This window comes from Manis javanica, chromosome 4 (genome assembly GCF_040802235.1).
Source record: "Manis javanica isolate MJ-LG chromosome 4, MJ_LKY, whole genome shotgun sequence".
NCBI classification, from domain to species: domain Eukaryota; kingdom Metazoa; phylum Chordata; class Mammalia; order Pholidota; family Manidae; genus Manis; species Manis javanica.
The window spans coordinates 124,113,254-124,134,630 of NC_133159.1; the positions used below are offsets into that span (position 1 = coordinate 124,113,254).

At 47.0% G+C, this 21,377-nt stretch overlaps 1 protein-coding gene across 17 annotated transcripts in view; it reads left to right on the forward strand.

Annotated features, from left to right (window-relative positions):
* The window catches only part of GAS7 (growth arrest specific 7), a 236,842-nt gene that overhangs the window by 126,841 nt on the left and 88,624 nt on the right, over nucleotides 1-21,377 (forward strand). For 15 of the 17 annotated variants that reach the window (XM_017658638.3, XM_073234788.1, XM_037026752.2 and 12 more), the window contains one exon: nucleotides 17,381-17,501. In XM_017658638.3, the coding sequence (XP_017514127.1) occupies nucleotides 17,381-17,501 (121 nt within the window). Of the gene's footprint in view, nucleotides 1-8,576; nucleotides 8,747-12,111; nucleotides 12,266-17,380; nucleotides 17,502-21,377 lie in introns of those variants that run through there. The other 2 variants (XM_017658640.3, XM_017658645.3) reach the window with 2 other exon arrangements.

Genomic DNA, 21,377 nt, shown 5'->3' on the forward strand with positions numbered 1-21,377 from the left:
CCCCCTTCTTCTTCCCCCCCCTTATCCCTCCCTGCCCACCCATCCTCCCCAGTTCCTTTCCCTTTGGTACCTGTTAGTCCATTTTTGGGTTCTGTAATTCTGCTGCTGTTTTGTTCCTTCAGTTTTTCCTTTGTTCCTATACTCCTCAGATGAGTGAAATCATTTGGTATTTCTCTTTCTCCGCTTGGCTTATTTCACTGAGCATAATACTCTCCAGCTCCATCCATGTTGCTGCAAATGGTTGGATTTTTCCACTTCTTATGGCTGAGTAGTATTCCATTGTGTATATGTACCACATCTTCTTTATCCATTCATCTACAGATGGACATTTAGGTTGCTTCCAATTCTTGGCTATTGTAAATAGTGCTGCGATAAACATAGGAGTGCATCTGTCTTTCTCAAACTTGATTGCTGCGTTCTTAGGGTAAATTCCTAGGAGTGGAATTCCTGGGTCAAATGGTAGGTCTGTTTTGAGCATTTTGATGCACCTCCATACTGCTTTCCACAATGGTTGAACTAATTTACATTCCCACCAGCAGTGTAGGAGGGTTCCCCTTTCTCCACAGCCTCGCCAACATTTGTTGTTGTTTGTCTTTTGGATGGCAGCTATCCTTACTGGTGTGAGGTGATACCTCATTGTAGTTTTAATTTGCATTTCTCTGATAATTAGCGATGTGGAGCATCTTTTCATGTGTCTCTTGGCCATCTGTATTTCTTTTTTGGAGAACTGTCTGTTCAGTTCCTCTGCCCATTTTTTAATTGGGTTATTTGTTTTTTGTTTGTTGAGGCGTGTGAGCTCTTTATATATTCTGGACGTCAAGCCTTTATCAGATCTGTCATTTTCAAATATATTCTCCCATACTGTAGGGTTCCTTTTTGTTCTATTGATGGTGTCTTTCGCTGTACAGAAGCTTTTCAGCTTAATGTAGTCCCACTTGCTCATTTTTGCTGTTGTTTTCCTTGCCCGGGGAGATATGTTCAAGAAGAGATCACTCATGTTTATGTCTAAGAGGTTTTTGCCTATGTTTTTTTCCAAGAGTTTAATGGTTTCGTGACTTACATTCAGGTCTTTGATCCATTTTGAGTTTACCTTTGTATATGGGGTTAGACAATGGTCCAGTTTCATTCTCCTACATGTAGCTGTCCAGTTTTGCCAGCACCATCTGTTGAAGAGACTGTCATTTTGCCATTGTATGTCCATGGCTCCTTTATCAAATATTAATTGACCATATATGTTTGGGTTAATTTCTGGGGTCTCTAATCTGTTCCACTGGTCTGTGGCTCTGTTCTTGTGCCAGTACCAAATTGTCTTGATTACTATGGCTTTGTAGTAGAGCTTGAAGTTGGGGAGTGAGATCCCCCCTACTTTATTCTTCTTTTTCAGGATTGCTTTGGCTATTCGGGGTCTTTGGTGTTTCCATATGAATTTTTGAATTATTTGTTCCAATTCATTGAAGAATGTTGCTGGTAATTTGAGAGGGATTGCATCAAATTTGTATATTGCTTTTGGCAGGATGGCCATTTTGACGATATTAATTCTTCCTAGCCATGAGCATGGGATGAGTTTCCATTTATTAGTGTCCCCTTTAATTTCTCTTAAGAGTGACTTGTAGTTTTCAGAGTATAAGTCTTTCACTTCCTTGGTTAGGTTTATTCCTAGGTATTTTATTCTTTTTGATGCAATGGTGAATGGAATTGTTTTCCTGATTTCTCTTTCTATTGATTCGTTGTTAGTGTATAGGAAAGCTACAGATTTCTGTGTGTTGATTTTGTATCCTGCAACTTTGCTGTATTCCGATATCAGTTCTAGTAGTTTTGGAGTGGAGTCTTTAGGGTTTTTTATGTACAGTATCATATCATCTGCAAATAGTGACAGTTTAACTTCTTCTTTACCAATCTGGATTCCTTGTATTTCTTTGTTTTGTCTGATTGCCGTGGCTAGGACCTCCAGTACTATGTTAAATAACAGTGGGGAGAGTGGGCATCCCTGTCTGGTTCCCGATCTCAGTGGAAATGCTTTCAGCTTCTCGCTGTTCAGTATAATGCTGGCTGTGGGTTTATCATATATGGCCTTTATTATGTTGAGGTACTTGCCCTCTATTCCCATTTTGCTGAGAGTTTTTATCATGAATGGATGTTGAATTTTGTCAAATGCTTTTTCAGCATCTATGGAGATGATCATGTGGTTTTTGTCTTTCTTTTTGTTGATGTGGTGGATGATGTTGATGGATTTTCGAATGTTGTACCATCCTTGCATCCCTGGGATGAACCCCACTTGGTCATGGTGTATGATCCTTTTGATATACTGTTGAATTCTGTTTGCTAATATTTTATTGAGTATTTTTGCATCTACGTTCATCAGGGATATTGGTCTGTAATTTTCTTTTTTGGTGGGGTCTTTGCCTGGTTTTGGTATTAGGGTGATGTTGGCTTCATAGAATGAGTTTGGGAGTATTCCCTCTTCTTCTATTTTGTGGAACACTTTAAGGAGAATGGGTATTATGTCTTCTCTGTGTGTCTGATAAAATTCCGAGGTAAATCCGTCCGGCCCCGGGGTTTTGTTCTTGGGTAGTTTTTTGATTACTGTTTCAATTTCTTTGCTTGTAATTGGTTTGTTTAACTTTTGTGTTTCTTCCTTGGTCAGTCTTGGGAGGTTGTATTTTTCTAGGAAGTTGTCCATTTCTTCTAGGTTTTCCAGCTTGTTGGCATATAGGTTTTCATAGTAGTCTTTAATAATTCTTTGTATTTCTGTGGAGTCTGTCGTGATTTTTCCATTCTCATTTCTGATTATGTTGATTTGTGTTGACTCTCTTTTTCTCTTAATAAGTTGGGCTAGAGGCTTATCTATTTTGTTTATTTTCTCAAAGAACCAGCTCTTGGTTTCGTTGATTTTTGCTATTGTTTTATTCTTCTCAATTTTGTTTATTTCTTCTCTGATCTTTATTATGTCCCTCCTTCTGCTGACTTTAGGCCTCATTTGTTCTTCTTTTTCCAGTTTTAATAATTGTGATGTTAGACTATTCATTTGGGATTGTTCTTCCTTCTTCAAGTGTGCCTGGATTGCTATATACTTTCCTCTTAAGACTGCTTTCGCTGCATCCCACAGAAGTTGGGGCTTAGTGTTGTTGTTGTCATTTGTTTCTATATATTCCTTGATCTCTATTTTGATTTGTTCATTGATCCATTGATTATTTAGTAGCATGTTGTTAAGCCTCCATGTGTTTGTGAGCCTTTTTGTTTTCTTTGTAGAATTTATTTCTACTTTCATACCTTTGTGGTCTGAAAAATTGGTTGGTAGAATTTCAATATTGTGGAATTTACTGAGGCTCTTTTTGTGAGCTAGTATGTGGTCTATTCTAGAGAATGTTCCATGTGCACTTGAGAAGAATGTATATCCTGTTGCTTTTGGATGTAAAGTTCTATAGATGTCTATTAGGTCCATCTGTTCTAGTGTGTTGTTCAGTGCCTGTGTGTCTTTACTTATTTTCTGCCCGGTGGATCTATCCTTTGGGGTGAGTGGTGTGTTGAAGTCTCCTACAATGAATGCATTGCAGTCTATTTCCCTCTTTAGTTCTGTTAGTATTTGCTTCACATATGCTGGTGCTCCTGTATTGGGTGCATATATATTTAGAATGGTTATATCCTCTTGTTGGACTAAGCCCTTTATCATTATGTAGTGGCCTTCTTTATCTCTTGTTATTTTCTTTGTTTTGAAGTCTATTTTGTCTGATATTAGTACTGCAACCCCTGCTTTCTTCTCACTGTTGTTTGCCTGAAATATGTTTTTCCATCCCTTGACTTTTAGTCTATGCTTATCTTTGGGTTTAAGGTGAGTTTCTTGTAAGCAGCATATAGATGGGTCTTGCTTTTTTATCCATTCTATTACTCTATGTCTTTTGATTGGTGCATTAAGTCCATTTACATTTAGGGTGACTATTGAAAGATATGTACTTATTGCCATTGCAGGCTTTAGATTCGTGGTTACCAAAGGTTCAAGGTTAGCTTCTTTAGTATCTTACTGCCTAACTTAGCTCGCTTATTGAGCTGTTATATACACTGTCTGGAGAGTCTTTTCTTCTCTCTCTTCTTATTCCTCCTCCTCCCTTCTTCATATGTTGTGTGTTTTGTTCTGTGCTCTTTTTAGGGGTGCTCCCATCTAGAGGAGTCCCTGTAGGATGCCCTGTAGAGGTGGTTTGTGGGAAGCAAATTCCCTCAGCTTTTGCTTGTCTGGGAATTGTTTGATCCCACCATCATATTTAAATGATAGTCGTGCTGGATACAGTATCCTTGGTTCAAGGCCCTTCTGTTTCATTGCATTAAGTATATCATGCCATTCTCTTCTGGCCTGTAGGGTTTCTGTTGAGAAGTCTGATGTTAGCCTGATTGGTTTTCCTTTATAGGTGACCTTTTTCTCTCTAGCTGCCTTTAAAACTCTTTCCTTGTCCTTGATCCTTGCCATTTTAATTATTATGTGTCTTGGTGTTGTCCTCCTTGGATCCTTTCTGTTGGGGGTTCTGTATAATTCCATGGTCTGTTCGATTATTTCCTCCCCCAGTTTGGGGAAGTTTTCAGCAATTATTTCTTCAAAGACCCTTTCTATCCCTTTTCCTCTTTCTTCCTCTTCTGGTATCCCTATAATACGAATGTTTTTCCTTTTGTATTGGTCACATATTTCTCTTAGTGTTGTTTCATTCCTGGAGATCCTTTTATCTCTCTCTATGTCAGCTTCTATACGTTCCTGTTCTCTGGCTTCTATTCCTTCAATGGCCTCTTGCATCTTATCCATTCTGCTTATAAATCCTTCCAGGGATTGTTTCACTTCTGTGATCTCTTTCCTGACATCTGTGATCTCCTTCCGGACTTCATCCCACTGCTCTTGCATTTTTCTCTGCATCTCATCCCACTGCTCTTGCATTTTTCTCTGCATCTCATCCCATTGCTCTTGCATTTTTTTCTGCATCTCTGTCAGCATGTTCATGATTTTTATTTTGAATTCTTTTTCAGGAGGACTAGTTAGGTCTGTCTCCTTCTCAGGTGTTGTCTCTGTGATCTTTGTCTGCCTGTAGTTTTGCCTTTTCATGGTGATAGAGATAGTCTGCAGAGCTGGTACAAGTGACCGCTGGAAGAGCTTCCCTTCTTGTTGGTTTGTAGCCTTTTCCTGGGAGAATAGCGACCTCTAGTGGCTTGTGCTGGGCAGCTGTGCGCAGACAGGGCTTCTGCTTCCTGCCCAGTTGCTTTGGGGTTTATCTCCACTGTTGCTGTGGGCTTGGCCTGGCTGGGGCTGTTCCTCCAAAATGGTGGAGCCCCGTTAGAGGGGGAGCAGCCAGGAGACTATTTATCTCCGTAAGGGGCCTCTGTGCTCCCTGCTGCCCAGGGGGTTAGAGTGCCCAGAGATCCCCAGATTCCCTGCTTCTGGTCTAAGTGAACTGTCCTGCCCCTTTAAGATTTCCAAAAAGCACTCTCCAAACCAAAACAACAACAGCAACAATGAGAGAGGGAACAGAAAGGAAAAAAAAAAGAAAAAACACGCGATTTTTTTTTTTTTTTCCTCAGGTGCCGGTCCCAGGCACCCGCGCACTGGTCCTGCTGCCCTGTCTCCCTAGCACCAGGGTCCCTGTCCTTTCAAGGCTTCCAAAAAGCACCCACCCACCGGTCCCGCAGGGAAGGAACGCTCAATATTCTTTGTCCTCAGGCACTGGTCCCACGCACCCGCTCACCAGTCCTGCCGCCCTGCCTCCCTAGCACCGGGGTCCCTGTCCCTTCAAGGCTTCCAAAAAGCACTTGGCAAAAAGAGAGAAAAAAAAGGGGAAAAACGCGCGATTTCTTCCGTCCTCAGGTGCTGGTCTCAGGCACCCACCCACCGGTCCCACAGGGAAAAATGCGGGATATTCTTTGTCCTCAGGTGCCGGTCCCAGGCACCCGCTCACCAGTCCCGCCGCCCTGCCTCCCTAGCACCGGGGTCCCTGTCCCTTTTAGGCTTCCAAAAAGCACTCGCAGAAAAGAGAAAAAAAAAAGGGGAAAAACGCGCGATTTCCTCTGTCCTCAAGTGCCGGTCTCAGGCACCCGCCCACCGGTCCCGCAGGGAAAAACGGGGGATATTCTTTGTCCTCAGGCGCCGGTCCCAGCCACCCGCTCACCAGTCCCGCCACCGTGCCTCCCTAGCACTGGGGTCCCCGTCCCTTCAAGGCTTCCAAAAAGCGCTTGCCATAAAGAGAAAAAAAAAAAAAGGGGAAAAACGCGCGACCTCCTCCGTCCTCAGGCACCGGTCTCAGGCACCCGCCCCCAGGTCTCGCAGGGAGAAACGCGGGATATTCTTTGTCCTCCGGCGCTGTTCCCAGGCACCTCCTCACCGGTCCCGCCACCCTGCCTCCCCAGCAACGGGGGCCCGTCCCTCTAAGGCTTCCAAAAAGCGCTCGCCAAAAAAAAAAACTGCTCCGGTTTCTCTCCACCCCCCGGGAGCCGGGGGGAGGGGCGCTCGGGTCCCGCCGGGCTGGGGCTTGTATCTTACCCCCTTCACAAGGCGCTGGGTTCTTGCAGGTGTGGATGTGGTCTGGATGTTGTCCTGTGTCCTGTGGTCTCTATTTTAGGAAGATTTTTCTTTGTTATATTTTCATAGCTCTATGTGTTTTTGGGAGGAGATTTCCACTGCTCTACTCACGCCGCCATCTTGGCTCCCCCAGATGCATTTTATAGGGTAGATAAATGCTATTATTATAGATAGGAACTAGGCTAGACCACCTAGGGTGCATTTTGAGATCCTTTAGGTCTGTGGGCAGTGCTAAACTCTAGCCCCACTCCTTCCTCTGATGGGGACATCTCAGCCCCAAGGAGGCCCGAACAGTGCCTTACAGCCAAGGGGAAGAGAATGGAGTGTTTAGCATCCCCATACAGGTCTTGAGATAATGACCACAATTTAGTGTCCTGGTTTGGGCATAAATTTAATGATTTCCTATTTTTGTTAAATCACATCACTGTATTGGTTGTCTCAGACAGCATTTCTTTCCCACCAGTTCGGAGTTGGATTTAGCTGGGTAAATGAACTGCTGTCTAGACCAGGAGAGTTTGGGGGGAAAAACATGCAGGGAAAAAAGTAACGTCTCATGAACACTTCAGGTTCCTTGTCGCGAGGTCACTGTCATATCTCCTGTTTGTGCCGCTGCCACTTTTGCAAGCTTGCGCTGGTCACCTAAATGCCTCAACATCTCCCGTGTGGTGGTTTGGGCCTGTTACGAAAGATGTTCCTTAGGTCAAAGAACCCTGGTGTTTGAGGACCAGCATCCCCGCTTTTACAGATGAGGAAACGGGCCCAGCGAGGCAAAGGGTGCTGCCTGAGTTACAGCTCATTGTCCTGAAGCATGCGTCTCAACACCCAGGCCTGTGTGCTTTCTACTGATGCTTCTGTGGCCAGGAGGTGGTGGGAGGGCAGCAGCATGACCCCTGGTGTTTAATCTGCCAGGAAGGGGTAAGGGAAAAGGGACCGATGTTTCTTGAAGTTGAGGGTTTGAATAAAATGCTTCTGTTAATCCCTGGTGCTCAGAATCACTTGGGTTTTCTTGCTGAGCAGCCAGAAGCTGGAATAGGCTTCCAGGAGCACATTGCCTTGTCCTTTCTGGACTTGAAACAGCAGGACCAGACAGACCTTAGACATGGGACAGAATTTGCAGGCTTTCTCTGGGATTCCCCATGCCCCTCCGGGCTCCAAGGTGGAGAAGCACCACAGCTTTCCAGCTTTTTCCTGGAGCCCCCGTGGGAATGTCCTTCCCTCCATTCCCTAAACACAGCCCTGGGGCCTTGGACATCTGCTCTAAATTTCTGTAAGTGGCAGGAGTGATAGTCAAATTTGGTGGCACAATCAAGCTGTTTGCAGAGACCTCCCAAGGGTCCTGAAGAGTGGGGCTCTCTCAGATCCGTGTTAGGCTGTGTGGTGGTGCTGGACAGAGGCCATAACCAACACCAGCCAACTCAGATATGAGAGGTCTGCTGACATCCAGAGTTCTTCTTTTCTTGCACTGTCTCCTTTGGAACCCTGTTAGTTGGTCCTCTATCTTATATCTGTGTGGCAGGTGCAACCATAATAAATATCTGTTCCTCCAGTTTGGTGAAATAAGGGCCCAAGCAAGAATGTGTGCGAGGCCTGAACAGAAGGCACGTCCTGCACTATCAAGTCCTTCCTGCCTTTTACAGCTTGACTCCAGACGCAACAGGGCTGTGAATGGCTGCTGAACTGGGAGGGGCCATTTCAACTCATCCTTGCTATTTGCAGTAGCGTTTGCAAACTTCTTCATCAATCCTGTGCCCCACTGGAGACCCCATGTTTTTCAGCTTAGCCAGTTTTCCTGGGAGGGTTGACTTCCTGTATCCTTGCATAGACACATTGTAACTGAGTTAATCAAAATTCCTGGCTAACCAGATCATTCTGTTCCTTTTTAGGGTCAGAAAATACAGAGTTTATTGTTCTGTGTCTTCTCCCCTCCCAGTCCTGAAAAACAGGTCCAGTAAGTTGATTGGCCTGAAGGGAGGCACTGGGGGGCCTGCAGATGAATAATCAGAGTGGCTGGGACCTTTAGTGAGTTTTCCAGGCATTAGATACTTCTCGAGTGCTCGAAGTGGTTCAGCCTCCAGGCCCACGGCTGGCAGCTCTGTGGGTGCTGGGATAAATCTCCCACAGCACTGATGTCCACCCATTGTTGTGGGCACCAGTGACAGCCACGGTGTGAGGCTTCCTCTAACAGCTTCGTGGATGGAGGTTAGTGATGGGTGGGTTGAGGGTTTGGGGGAAGGTAGCTAACGCAGCCAAGCAAGTGCACGGCAGATGCTCCATGGAGACTGGAGCTGGGAGCCCAAGGGAGTCACCTACTGGGCGCTTGCAAGTATCATCGGGGGGCTTCTCATGGGGTTGGAAGCTTGGCAAGAGTGAGTGGGGTATTTAAACTGGTGAGATGTGGATTACTGCAGCAGATGTAACCCCCTCCATCCATCCACCATCCATCCGTTCGTCCTGAGCTGTGAGGCCTGCAATCACCCGGGTTGTACAGGTATCGAAGAGTCCTGGGCACATGTGCATTTAGGTGATTAAAGTCTCCTTTGGAAAGTTCCTGTAGTGGACTCCAGGAGGCAGCTGTGCTAACCAGGTGCCAGAGGGCTTTGAGTATGCACATGGAGGGTTCCGGCCAGACCTCTGATGAGTCGGTCACATTTACTGGGAACTTCTGCAACTGGAAGTAGAAGGAGAAGGGCGCCCCCTGTGGCTCTCTTTGGCTTCTTGTTGGTGAAAGTTGGAGGTGAGCCTTAGGTGCTTGGTGCCCTTTTTACAAAGGGCTCTGATAGAGTGGCTCAGGGAGGCAGAGACAGACGAGGCTGGGAAATAGCTGTGGCCCTCTTTGAGTGCTGAGCTCGGCTTCGGCTTCTGCAGTGCCTGAGGACTTCCAAAGGCAAACAGGTGGTACACACAGGCCTTTGGGAAGCCGGGGTTCCTGCTGAGTTTTCCCTTGGCAGGCAGAGTGCTGTGGTCCTACCCTGTTTTTGGTGGATTCCAGGGCTCAGGACTCCCTGTGGAAGCTGACTGCCGGTAGGAGGTACCGGGAGGTCAGATTCCCAGCACCTGCATCCAGGAACAGTCTGCAGTGCCCGAGAACTCCTCCCTTCTGTTGCCTTCCCTCTGGCTGGAAACCTGTCATTCACCAGGAGAGAAATGAGAGCAGGTGTTGGCTGCCAGAGGAGCGGGGCAGACTGGGCAGGAACCTTGGCGGCAAGAGGAAAAGGGCCTATTTCTTTGTTGGGTTGGGAAGAGCAGTGTTCTGCTTTCATTTCTCTCAGTGTCTTCAGTTTATTTTCTCCTGCCTCTTCATCTTTTCGAGTATTATCTGCAATCTGTGATCTGGAGTCTCTTCTCCTGCCCTTCCCCCACCCCTCCCTTGCCCTCCTTTTTCTTTCTTTCTTTTTTTTTTTTTGGTTTCTTCCTTTTTCACACTCTATATTGAGAATAGTGACTTGTATACGTGCTCTCTGGATTCATGATCATTTACACACTGTTAAGCTGCTTTCTGCCATGGTCCTTTTTACCTTGACTTAATTCTTCACCTTTTTTGCCTAAATCTTTGAGGCAGTTGGAGTACACCTTTCAAGCACTTTTCTAAGGAGCACACACACGTGACATATTTCCTGAGCTCTGCAGAGGAATGTGTTTTGATTGCCTTCGCTCATGAAAGACACCTTGGCCATATAGGAGGGTCTCAGCATTTTCCATGTAAGAATCCAGAGCTCTCTTGAAATGCAGTTACAGAGAAGTTTAAGACCAGCTTTGTTTGTGCTCCTTAATTACAGACCTGCTTCTCCTACTTAAACGAGTGTAGGACTTATGCAGATATTTGCAGTGTAAATGTATTGTTAGGTTGTGTCTACTTGCTGGGCTTTTAAAATGTTTTGCCTTGAGCAGCACAGGACTTTCTACATGACACATGACAGACCTTTTAGCTGAGTGAAGTGTTTTCCCCTATCGACCTTTGTTTATAGTTTCTTTTCTGTTAATAGGTTTTATTCTAGTTTCCTCTTCAGGAACATCTTGCGTCCATATTTGGCTTGCTCTTCTGTCCCTTTGTTTTTCTTTTTTCCCATTTCCTTTGCATTCCGGGAAAGGATTCTTAGATTTGCTTTGTACATAACTATTTCAGTTTTTTTTCCTTTTTGCAATAATATTAATTCTACTTTCTAGGATTAGCAACCAATGTGGGTAGTCCTTCTGTTACTACCTCTTAAATTCCCCTACAATTTTGATTATTTCTGGTCCCTTTTTTGTAACGTTTTCTTTTTCAAACTGACTTGCCTTTTTCTTTTTTTTGCATTAATTTGCTCTTTTCTAATGGTTTTTTGCCCTTGTATCCTAGGTGCTACATCATTCTGCCTTCTGTGGAGGTTGCTAAAGGGTTTCCTGGAATTTTCCTTCTGGATACCATATGGGGCCATGATTAGATGTTTGTGCTTCTCCTGAGGCTTCTGGATACTGTTCCTTGCTTTATTTTCTGCAGTTAAAGAGACACTATATTATCTTGTCTCCTCCACCTCCCTGTCCTCAGTGTTGAACAGTCTATTCCAAGCTGGGATTTGTCACTGCTCAGATTGCCATTCTCTGACTACTTGTTTAGTGAAATTGTTTCCTCAGGTTGTTTGAAGCCCAGTGTCTAGTCCAATTCCCAGTTTTCATCCATCCAAGCCATCCTTCCGTCCATCCAGTGTTCTGAGTACTGTGCTGAGGCCAAAGGTGAAAACAGGGTGGCCGTGGCCCTACCTTCCTGATTCTTAGTCTGTTTCTCTGTTGTGTGGTCTCTCCTTCTCCTCCCTCTGTCCAGGTCTGCAAATCTGTCACCCTTAGAAGAACATGAAGTTGTTGCCAAGGACCACCCTCTCCCTACCAGCTTATAGAATTACCCATGAGAACTACATTTCCCAGAGTGCCCTGTGCCACCTCCACGGGTTCCCTACTTTCTCCCCAGCTATTTTCTGTGTTGCTTTCTCTGAATGGATAGAAAGGATGCCAGAGGAGAGCAGAGTACATCCACCTGGCGCCCAGTATTCTTATAATGCAGACCCTGAGGCTGGCAGCATCACTGGGGGAGGTGGGCCCCTGCTTCCTGCTTTGTCTTAACTCGTAGCCAGAGGAGGCGGTCTTCTTTAGGGTAGCTGTTCCCACCTTTGTGTAGGAGCCTTCACACTGAAAACCAGGGTCCAGCAGAGAGGTGTGGAGTAGACGTGATTCTCCAGCCTCCGGCCCAGCTGGGTCTTTGTCTTCTTGGTGGCTCCTTGCGGCCCCGTATCACTAATTGGTTGACTCCGTGTTGAGTGACAATGGAGGCCACTCCTGGCCCCTGGGTCTGTGACTGCTCAGGGCACACTAGTAACAAAGCAGTTCCCGGGGCCTGATGCTCCCCCAGGTGGGGAAGGGAAGACTTGCTGGAGGGGCCTTCAAGCAGTGCCAATCACAGACGGCAGTGGGCTCATTAGCAGTCATTGCCATGGCAACGGGTCTGCCAGAAAGTGGCTTGTTAGGCTGACAACTTCAGAGCTGTTATATATATAGATCTGGGTGTGGGGGGAGTGGGGGTGTGGAGCCCCGTGGATATGCCTTTCTTTAGAGCTCCCATTGCTTCTGGGCTCGGGGTGTGAGAAGACACGGAATGGGGGGAACTTAAAACTGATCTGGCTGCTAAATCAAGTGTCTAACAACCTCCCGTTAACATCGGCAAGTAATATTGGCTCACGTCTGCGGAAGGTAAGAATCAGGTGCTCCCAGAAGCCTTCTGAGGGGGAAGGAGCCCCAGGTTGAACTTGGAGATGGGTGGAGGCTATAGGGAGCTCAGCATGGGGGCTGATTCTGCCTGGAGGCTGCAGAGACAGGATCGAATCCCTCTTAAATACTTATTTGAAGGTTTGGTCTAGGGGATAGGAGGGTTTTTAAAAAAATAAGTAGCCATGCAGCTAAACACTGTCTTTCTTTTCTTTTTTTTCTTTTGGTATCATTAATAGACAATTGCATGAACAACATTGTGGTCACTAGATTCCCCCCATTATCAAGTCCCTACCACATACCCTATTACAGTCACTGTCCATCAGCATACTAAGATGCTATAGAGTCACTACTTGTCTTCTCTGTAAACACTGTCTTTCCATAAATTGTACTTATTAAAATTTTGTGTTCCCAGTTTTGATTTCAGAAGTGATGTTTTCTTTCAACTGCTCCCTCTAAAGCTGAAAGCGGGTCTCTCCTGAGTTCAGAGAGCAATAAGACTCACCTCGGAGGCAGGTTGAAAGGCAGCTTCTTAGGCTCCAGGCTGGTTTGGTGTTTGGATCAGAGAGTCAGAATCTGCACTAACCCACATCCCAGGACTGACGGGGTGCCCCAGCTAACCACACTTTTGAGAAACTCTGCTGTAGGGGATTGGCTTTTAATCTCTGGATGACTACCTTTTGCTTTCCTGCTCATTTTTCTTCCTTCAGGGGGAATCAGTAGCCTTCATTAAGAGGAAAATTTCTTTGCTTGTGTTGTTTTAAATAAAGAGACAAGAAGTTAGGCTACAGCTAGGGAACGTGACTGCTGGACGTGGGTGGTGATATTTCTGCATATCTCTTGGGAAGGCATCTGCTTACTTGGAGACTGTGAGACAGGCAGGAGAATCAGACCTGAGTTGTCATCCTCCTTGGGTGGAAGCCGGGATGGCAGGTGGTTCATGTGAAGAAATGTTGCTGATTGGGGATAGTGGGGGAGAGAAAGGTAATAATGGAAGCCTGCATGTAGACAATGGGGCAGAACTCTTTAGAACAAAGCTAAATTTTAAAGTTGGGTTTTACCATTTAATTAGCTGTGCATTGTTGGGTGGGTGAGTTTACTTAAACTCTTTTGAGTCTCAGAAGCTTCCTTTTAAAATGGGGAAAAATGGCCTCTCTGTGGCAGGCTTGTCCTAAAGGTTACAGGTAAGTGTGTAAAGCACCTGACCCAGCCCTTGTGCAATGTAAACATTTGGTGAGTGGTAAAAGTCATTATCAGTGGGCACAAATGGGGTCTGAGCTCAGTGCTTTTGGGTACCTACTAGACTAGGTTTCTGAAATTGTCTAGAAACCTCTTGATATTCTATCGTAAATAAGGCATGTATGTGTGCGCACGACCCCATTTTGGGGGCAGAAAATCCATAGTTTTCTTCAGATTCCCAGAGGATGGGCCTCCATATATAGTTGAGCAGGTTGTTTACTGAACAGGGGGCCCAGATGAGGGAGCCAGGGGAGGCTGAAACCCAGCCTTGGATTTCAGGGGTGGTGCATCTAGAGGAAGAAGCCATATTTTATAATTTTCACAAAGTCATCCTGTGCATTAGGTCAAGAATTTCTGAGAGTTGGAGGAAACCAATGGCTTCACCCCCCCACTCATCCCCCTGTCCTCTTCACTATAGGTAGGTCCCCAGTCTCTGGCCCTGTGTCACCTCCACGTCTGGTTCCTATTCCTGTGGGAAAGAGCTGATGGCATTGAAGAGGGGAGACTGCACGTCTAGGGAAAGGAAAAAGGGAGGATTTTACTTGGAAGGAAACTCATTAGAGGGATACTATGGCAGAGACCTTAATTACTGGGTGATCGCTAACACTGTGTCTTCCTGATGGCTATGGGGAGACTCTCCCAGGAGGCCTGTTCCTCCATGGCCATGAGGGATGAGGCAACGGTGGGGGCTTAGGTCACTTAAATGAGGGCTGCAGGTGGGGAGGCCACCTGCTGCCTTCTCCACATCTCAAGATTTTATTTTTAATTCTGATCAAAAGCATGAAATTCCTCATTGGTGACATTTCTCCATTCCCATTATTGTGCAGCCACCACTGTCTAGTTCCAGAACATGTCCATCCCCCCGGAAAGGAAACCCTGCACCCATCCCCCCAGCCCTCGGCAACTGCTGATCTTTCTGTTCTTTTTCTTTGCCTGGATACACCACATTTTGTGTATCTCTTCTTCAGTTGCTGGGCAGCTGGGCTGTTTCTCCCTTTTGGCCATGTGGATACTGCCTGTGAACACGAGTGTACCAATCTAGAGCGCCATTTTCAGTTCTCTTGGGCTTGTTCCCAGCCACCTTCACGAGGCTCCTGACTTGTTTCTGGTCAGCCGGCGGGAGAGGGGAAAGGCCAGAGGGCTGTGGCCGTCTCGGGGGTGGAGGCAAAGCGCTGCCGGACAGCAGGCAGAGCGGGACCCCGGCCCTGCTGGAGATGTGGAGACTGCCTTTGCCATGCTGGCCAAGCTAGGAAATGGTGGAGTTGGCCCTGGCGCCCTCCTCCTCGCTCTTTCAGCACCTCCTGGCCCTTCCCGGCTCAGGATCAGGGTGCCCCTCCCCCAGGCACCTTCTGCAGGGTCAACCCAGCTCGTCCTGCGTGTCCCAATAGGGGAGATCTCAGAGCCACCCTGGCCCCTGGGTCGTCACTGTCCTCAGATGGAAACTGGGGCTTATTCTGACACCACAGAGTTAAGGTGCATTAGCTAGAGTTGTTCTGAAGAGAAAAGCAAGCCCTGCGCTGTGGGGCTGGGGCAGGTGTCGCCGTACCGCCGGTGGGGTCAGACGGGTCAGACGCTCCGGCAGCCCGGAGGAGAGGCCTTCCCCCAGAAGACGCGTATTAGTCAACATCTTAATGAGTTAGCCTACCTGGCGGGTGTGTGTTTGCCTTTTAGCCACGTAGTCTTAGAACCTAGAAACCTCGGAGGAATGACTTATTGCTGACATTTCAGTCGCGCTGATGGTGAGGCTGAGTGGAGGCCATGGTGCAGCCCCCAAACACCCCACTGCAATAGGTGGAGGCTGTGTGAAGCCTGGCCTTGCTGGGCATTTGTGGCCTCTTCCTGCTGGGACCCTCGATTATTGTTATCTCCACAGCATTTTCCACAACGGGGCTAACATCAGCATCCTCCATCGTGCAGATGTGGAAATAGACAGCTGGTTGAGTCATTTCCCTGGGTCATGTGGCTACTCAACAGCCAAGTCAGGCTTGAGCCCAAGGCCAGAGGGCCATTTCCACCGTGGTGCTGGGTCCCTCTCTCCTCTGTGACCTATTTCTGGCCACGTCAATCTCCAGCCCTTTCTTAATACCCTCCAGCAGTTTCCCAGGTCCTCCCAGGTTACTCGGACAGTTGCCTCCATGGCCTTCCCGTCTTGGATGCTCTAAGGTATCTGACTCAAGCAGAAGCAACCTGGTACCTTACTCTCTGGTTTTAGAATATCTCTCTTTTCAGCCAAGCCCCCGACCTCCCTATTCCTATTCATTCCCAGCCTCACTCAGCCAAAATATACATCTCCTGTATGTGGGATATTTCACACACACACATGCATATACACTAAGGCTATTAGTCGTGTGTGTATTTTAATCACCTTCCAATCTGGGAGAGGCCCGAGCAGAGTTCAGAGGCCCAGGTAGACTGGCTCGGGAGTGTGTCTGAGCTCAGTGGGTGTGCTCTGCTAGTGAGAGGGGCTCCTGGCTGCTGTCCATCGCCCCACTGGTAGTTTAGAAGACAGTCTTCCACACTGAATAAAAGAGGTGCTGTGGGTCAGCAGCTGTGGGAGACAGAAGTTGGTCATGGGGAGGACTTGTTTACTCAAAGTCCCAGGAGCAGATAGGATTGATCTGATCCCTGCGGAGGGCGTGCAGGGCACCACAGGAGAAGCAAAGGGTTTTGCATCCTTTAGAGAGCAGAGCAGTGATGGAGCTGTGTGTCTCTACAGCCAGTTTTCCATCTTTTACCTTGTTTCCCTAAGCAATGGTCATCAGTGACCAAAACCACCTCTGTGGCTATGGCTGGCGGAGGCCAGGGACACTTTTGAGTCTATTTCATTTTGATATTTCTGAACAGGGTCCGGCTCTGCCAAGAAATTCACACTCCTCTCCTCGTGTGGCTAGAATCCTGATTTAAATCAATTTACTTTCCTCACAAGGCACGGCAATTGTGTGGGCTGATTTGGACCCTCTTTCCTTCTTTCAAATGTTCTTCAGCTAGCAAGTTTTATTTTTGTTTTTACTGAAGAGAATTTAGATGGAAGCGAGAAGTGGAAGATGAGAATATAAAACTTGCCCATAATCTCACCACCGGAAATCACCTCTGGGTTAGCCTCTGGTTTCTCAGTGCTATATCTATTTTTATGATTTTTATTTTTAAGTGCTACTTATTCGAAAGTAGAGCTATTTGTGGTTAGAAGAATTAAACCACACAGAAATACACAGAGCGAAAAGGGAGTCGCTGATTTGCCTCTGGTGCCCAGTTCTCTTTGCCAGGGTGGTTTGGACACTTGATGAGAAGAACTCCACATAGCTCCTCATCGACATGGTGTTATTATAGAAGGTTTTACATCACACTCTCCTGAGAATCGCATTAATTGCTTCTGTAGGCTTGCACAACAGGCCCTGGGCCTCATCTGCTGCTGTGCTTGGTGGTCCTGCGGATTTCAGGCTTCCGATTACACGTTGGGATTTTGCTGAGTACCACGGGTCAGTGCAGCAGGGGTGGGGAGGCGGGGAGGTGGCTAGCAAGCACGGCACCCCAGTGAGTAGTTTTCTAAGGGGCTGATAGGGAGAAAGTCCAGCTCTCTGAACGGACTGACATTTCCCTCTGTCCTCAAGGGGAGGCTGTCCCCTCTGTGGTGGCTCTGAAAAAGAAAGTCCTCCTCTTACCTCATGCTGAGGCAATCCCCAAAATCACACATGTGGCCTGTGATCTCCCCAGGGATACCTGTGGACCACCACCCCTCCCTCCCCTTCACTCATCAGCTATTCCAGAGTGACTTCATCTGCCTCTGACTTCCTAGTCAAAAACTGGCTGAAAAATAGTTGCAAAAATGCCCAGTGTTGTGACCTTTTCTTTTCTCCTCAACAGAAGCCTGGAATGGTACCACCTCCGCCAGGAGAGGAAGGCCAGACTGTCATCCTCCCACCTGGCTGGCAAAGCTACTTGTCTCCACAGGGCCGGCGTTACTATGTCAACACGACCACCAATGGTGAGTGCTCCCCTGAGGAGCATCCCACACCAGTCCCCAGGTTGCCATCTCTCTGGTCGGGGGTTGTGGGGTGCAGTTTTCTTCTCCTTCTCCCACCTCCCAGTTTTTAGGTTTTTTCTTCAGAAATCTGTCTCAGAGGCTGCAGTGGAATCTTGCTTTCTCCATGGTGCTGGGTGGTAGGGGTTCAAGCCTGGATTGAGATGGCTGCCCTTCAAGGTTGGGGTCATCCCAGGACCTCAGAGCCACCCCAGAGAACCTCTGTTGAACCCAGCTTCATGACCTGGGGCTGTTTTCCAAAGTAGGACCTCAAAAGGGTCTGTGGTCAACAGCTGGTTGAAATCATGTTACACAGGTTTAGCCACTGCACAATTTCTTGGAACCTGGAAAATCCTACTGATACAAAAGTTCCCCAACAGGGATTGGAAGTGTGGGGGTTCCCTAATTTTGCCACAGCATTGCTTTCTCTTCCCTGAAATATCTCATTGGCTGGTGGCACATCTTGGAATGTTCTTTGGGAAATGCTAGGGCTACTGATGGATTGTTTATGATAATAGATAACACAGGACGGCACCTTCTTGCCACCCTCCCACCCCCCATTATCGTGGACTTCCTGGGCCTTCACAGTGCCTCCAGGATCCCACAGTGGAGGCTCTAGAGGAGCCTGCAAGAAGGCCAGAGAAGGTTTACAGAGGGAGTGGCAGGTTCCTTAATGAGAACAGCAGAGCCGTGTTGGCAGCCGTGGTCTTGGGCGGGGCAGGGCAGAGCAGACCAGCCAACTGCTCTGCCTCTTGACCTCCATGATCCCCAGGGAAATTGCCACAAGTGCGCAGAGAGGAAGGAAACACAGGCAGTTAGATTTGGTGGGAATCATAGGTGTGTGTGCCAAGGCCGAACGTGAACTCCCACCCACATCCACCTGTTGGCCCAACCTTGGCCCCCATTTCCTTATCTGTGCCCTCCTGGCAGGACCATTAATGTGACTGATGATTGTAAGCCTGCTCTCAGTTGGGCCTTGGTGACAGGAAAGCCAGCTGCCGTTTAGAGCGAGGAACAGAGAAAGCAGCTGACAGCTGCCCCTCAGGGTGGCTGGTGGCTGGGGCTCCTGTGGGCTCGTGGCAGGTCTGCCGTTTGAAAAGGTAACCAGGGTTTCTAGGAAAAGGGAAGTAGCGCTGTTTCTGCCTATTCTGTTCTTAAGCTTCCTCAAAACAAACAACGTGAGCAGCTTTGCACTATTATCAGACTTCGAAGTTTCAGGGGAAAGTGTGTCTGTGTGCAGATCCCCATCTGTGAAATGCAGAAATCGGACCATATGATCCTGAGATCATCAAGGATTTGGGGCCATCCTTGTCCTGAATTAGTCACTCTGTTGCCAAGGGTTGGGGGGTAAAAGTGACTTTCTAAAATCTGTATTTTTGTTTATCTTACTGTTTTTATTAGAGAATAGTATATTCTTGGTTAAAAAAAAAACTCAGAAAGTAAAATAAAAATTAAAAATCCATGATCCCACTTCCTAGAGCTATTTATCATGCACATCCTTCCAGATAACTCCTATCCTCTCACTTTCCAAACACAAATACACTCATTCCTTTTAATCAACTGGGGAGACTATCCATGTTGCTCTGTAAATTGCTTAGTGGATTATGGGCATCTTTCTGTACTTGTACATTGTAGTCTAACTCAATTTTTTTTTAACATGGCTGTGTAATAGTCCACTGCCAGGTGTACACCACCGTTGATATAGCAGGCCTCCTCTTTATTAAGGGGCTATTAATGTCCAATTTTACATTAACAGACAAAATATAGTAGCTTTTTCAAGGCCCAGACTTGAGCATGTGCCACCGGGTTCAGGTTTCCTTGTGGGTCCTGGGAGATAGTGATCCCAACAGGCTCTGGGACAGGGGTCAGCAAACTTTTCCTGTAAAGAACCAGCTAGTTAGTATTTTCAGCTTTAGACTCACATGGTCTCTGTCACAGCCACTCAACTCTAGCATTGTCCTAGGAGAGCAGCCATAGGCGAGACGCAAATCAATGAGTGTAGCAGTGTTCCAACTAGACTTTATCTGTCGACTCTGGAATGGTGAATTTCAAATCACTTTTACGTGCTGTGAAACACTCTTCCTCTTTTGGGTCTTCTTTGACTGCTTAAAAATGTGAGAGACGATCATAGCCCTGCAGTTCATGGATGCCATGGTAAGTGGGTGGGCCAGGGAGGGCCCACATGCTGTGCTACTGCCAACCCTTGCTGCAGGCTCTCCGTCATCTCCAGTGGGGCAGGCCCTACTCATCCTTTCCCACCTTCTCTGATATGCTTGTGGTGATCCTGGCTCTGTGGTCTTCCCTTCTTGATACATGCCTTCTTTATTCACTAATTGTTTAATTCATTCTTTTTCTGTTTGATTGACTCATTCATTCAGCAACAGTTACTTGGGTCTCAGGTATGTCCCAGGCAGACTGCTGGGTTTAATAATGAATTAGAAGCAGTTCCTGTCCTCAAAGTGCCTATCTTAGAGTGCAGGAAGATTTTAAATGAATATGTATCTGATTATAATCATGAGCAGGACTGTGAAGAAGTCTAGGTGGTTTTGAGAGCATGTTCCAGAGAGATCAGAAGGTCAGGGGAGACTTCCTCGGGGAGGAGGTACCCCTTCAGCTAAGGCAAAGGATGAGGAAGGGGTTGGAGATGGGAAATGCCTTTCTGATAGCAAAGAGTTAGTCTCATTTAGAGGGGTCAGGCAGACCCTGAACATCACATTAATGATTTTGTTCTTATTCTAAGAGAATGGGAAGCCCAGCTGTCTTTCTGCTTCTCTTATGGAATCCTTTCTTAGACTGGGTTTATTTGGCAACTGGACTGTTCTTTAACTTTTTGAATCTGAACTGCCTTTCTGCAGGGAAATACCTGTTAAGATAGCCATGTTCACATTTATCTGGCCTCCTGACTCCTGGAGACATTTGAGTTTGTATCTGCTCATGGCTGGGCTACAGCATCCACCTTTCTGCCCCAACTGTTGGGCCTTTTCCGCCATGTGACGCAGGCCAGAGCTGTGCACCACTCCCAAGATGCAGAGGCCCTGCTCTGCGCCATCACTGGCTATCCTCTCTTCTTCGTGCCTGCCTACCTTTCTTCCCAACACTTCTAGTCTCCCTTAATCCCTAATCTCTCCTTTTGCAGAGGGTGTTTGAGGACAATGGGGGTGCTGTCCCTGTTTTCTATACCGTATAAAAAGATAACTGATTTTAAGTCCAATTTACATTCGTATTACCTTGCTTTGGCTAATCTGCTTATTTGTACATCCAGTTAGGACTTTGTGGTTGGGGATTGTCATTGCTGGTCGCTGTGCTGGGCTGGGGCATACAAAATCAAATGAGAGGCTGTCTCCACCTTTGAAAAAGGCAGTTTAATGGAGTCAGAGAAACTTAGAAACCAGTAAGCATTGTGGGTATTATTCATGTGGAAACCTGGGGCCTCAGAAAGGAGCATGGTCGACATTATCTAGACAGCAAATGAGTCTGGGAGGAGGGGCCCCTGACTCTGGGCTTCCACGCTGAGGTCATGGCATGCACAGAGGGAAGGCAGCAAGGAGAGCCTGTGTGTCTGGCATGGGTAAGGATCAAAGCAGGGAGAGGGAGTTGGGGGTCTGACCCACAAAAGACCCCATATGGCACTTTGCCCTGGTGGGCACTGGAAAGCTATGGAAGGTTTCAAAGCGGTGGCGTGACATGGTGAGAATATTGTGGTAAGGTTGCTTGTTGCAGCACAGTGAAGGGTTTAAGGATGGAAGGCCTGGAGCCTGGCAGACTAAATGAGAAGAGAAATAATGAGGTCAGCCCCATGTCTACAGCAGTGATTGGACAGGAGGAGGTAGAATCTGCCTG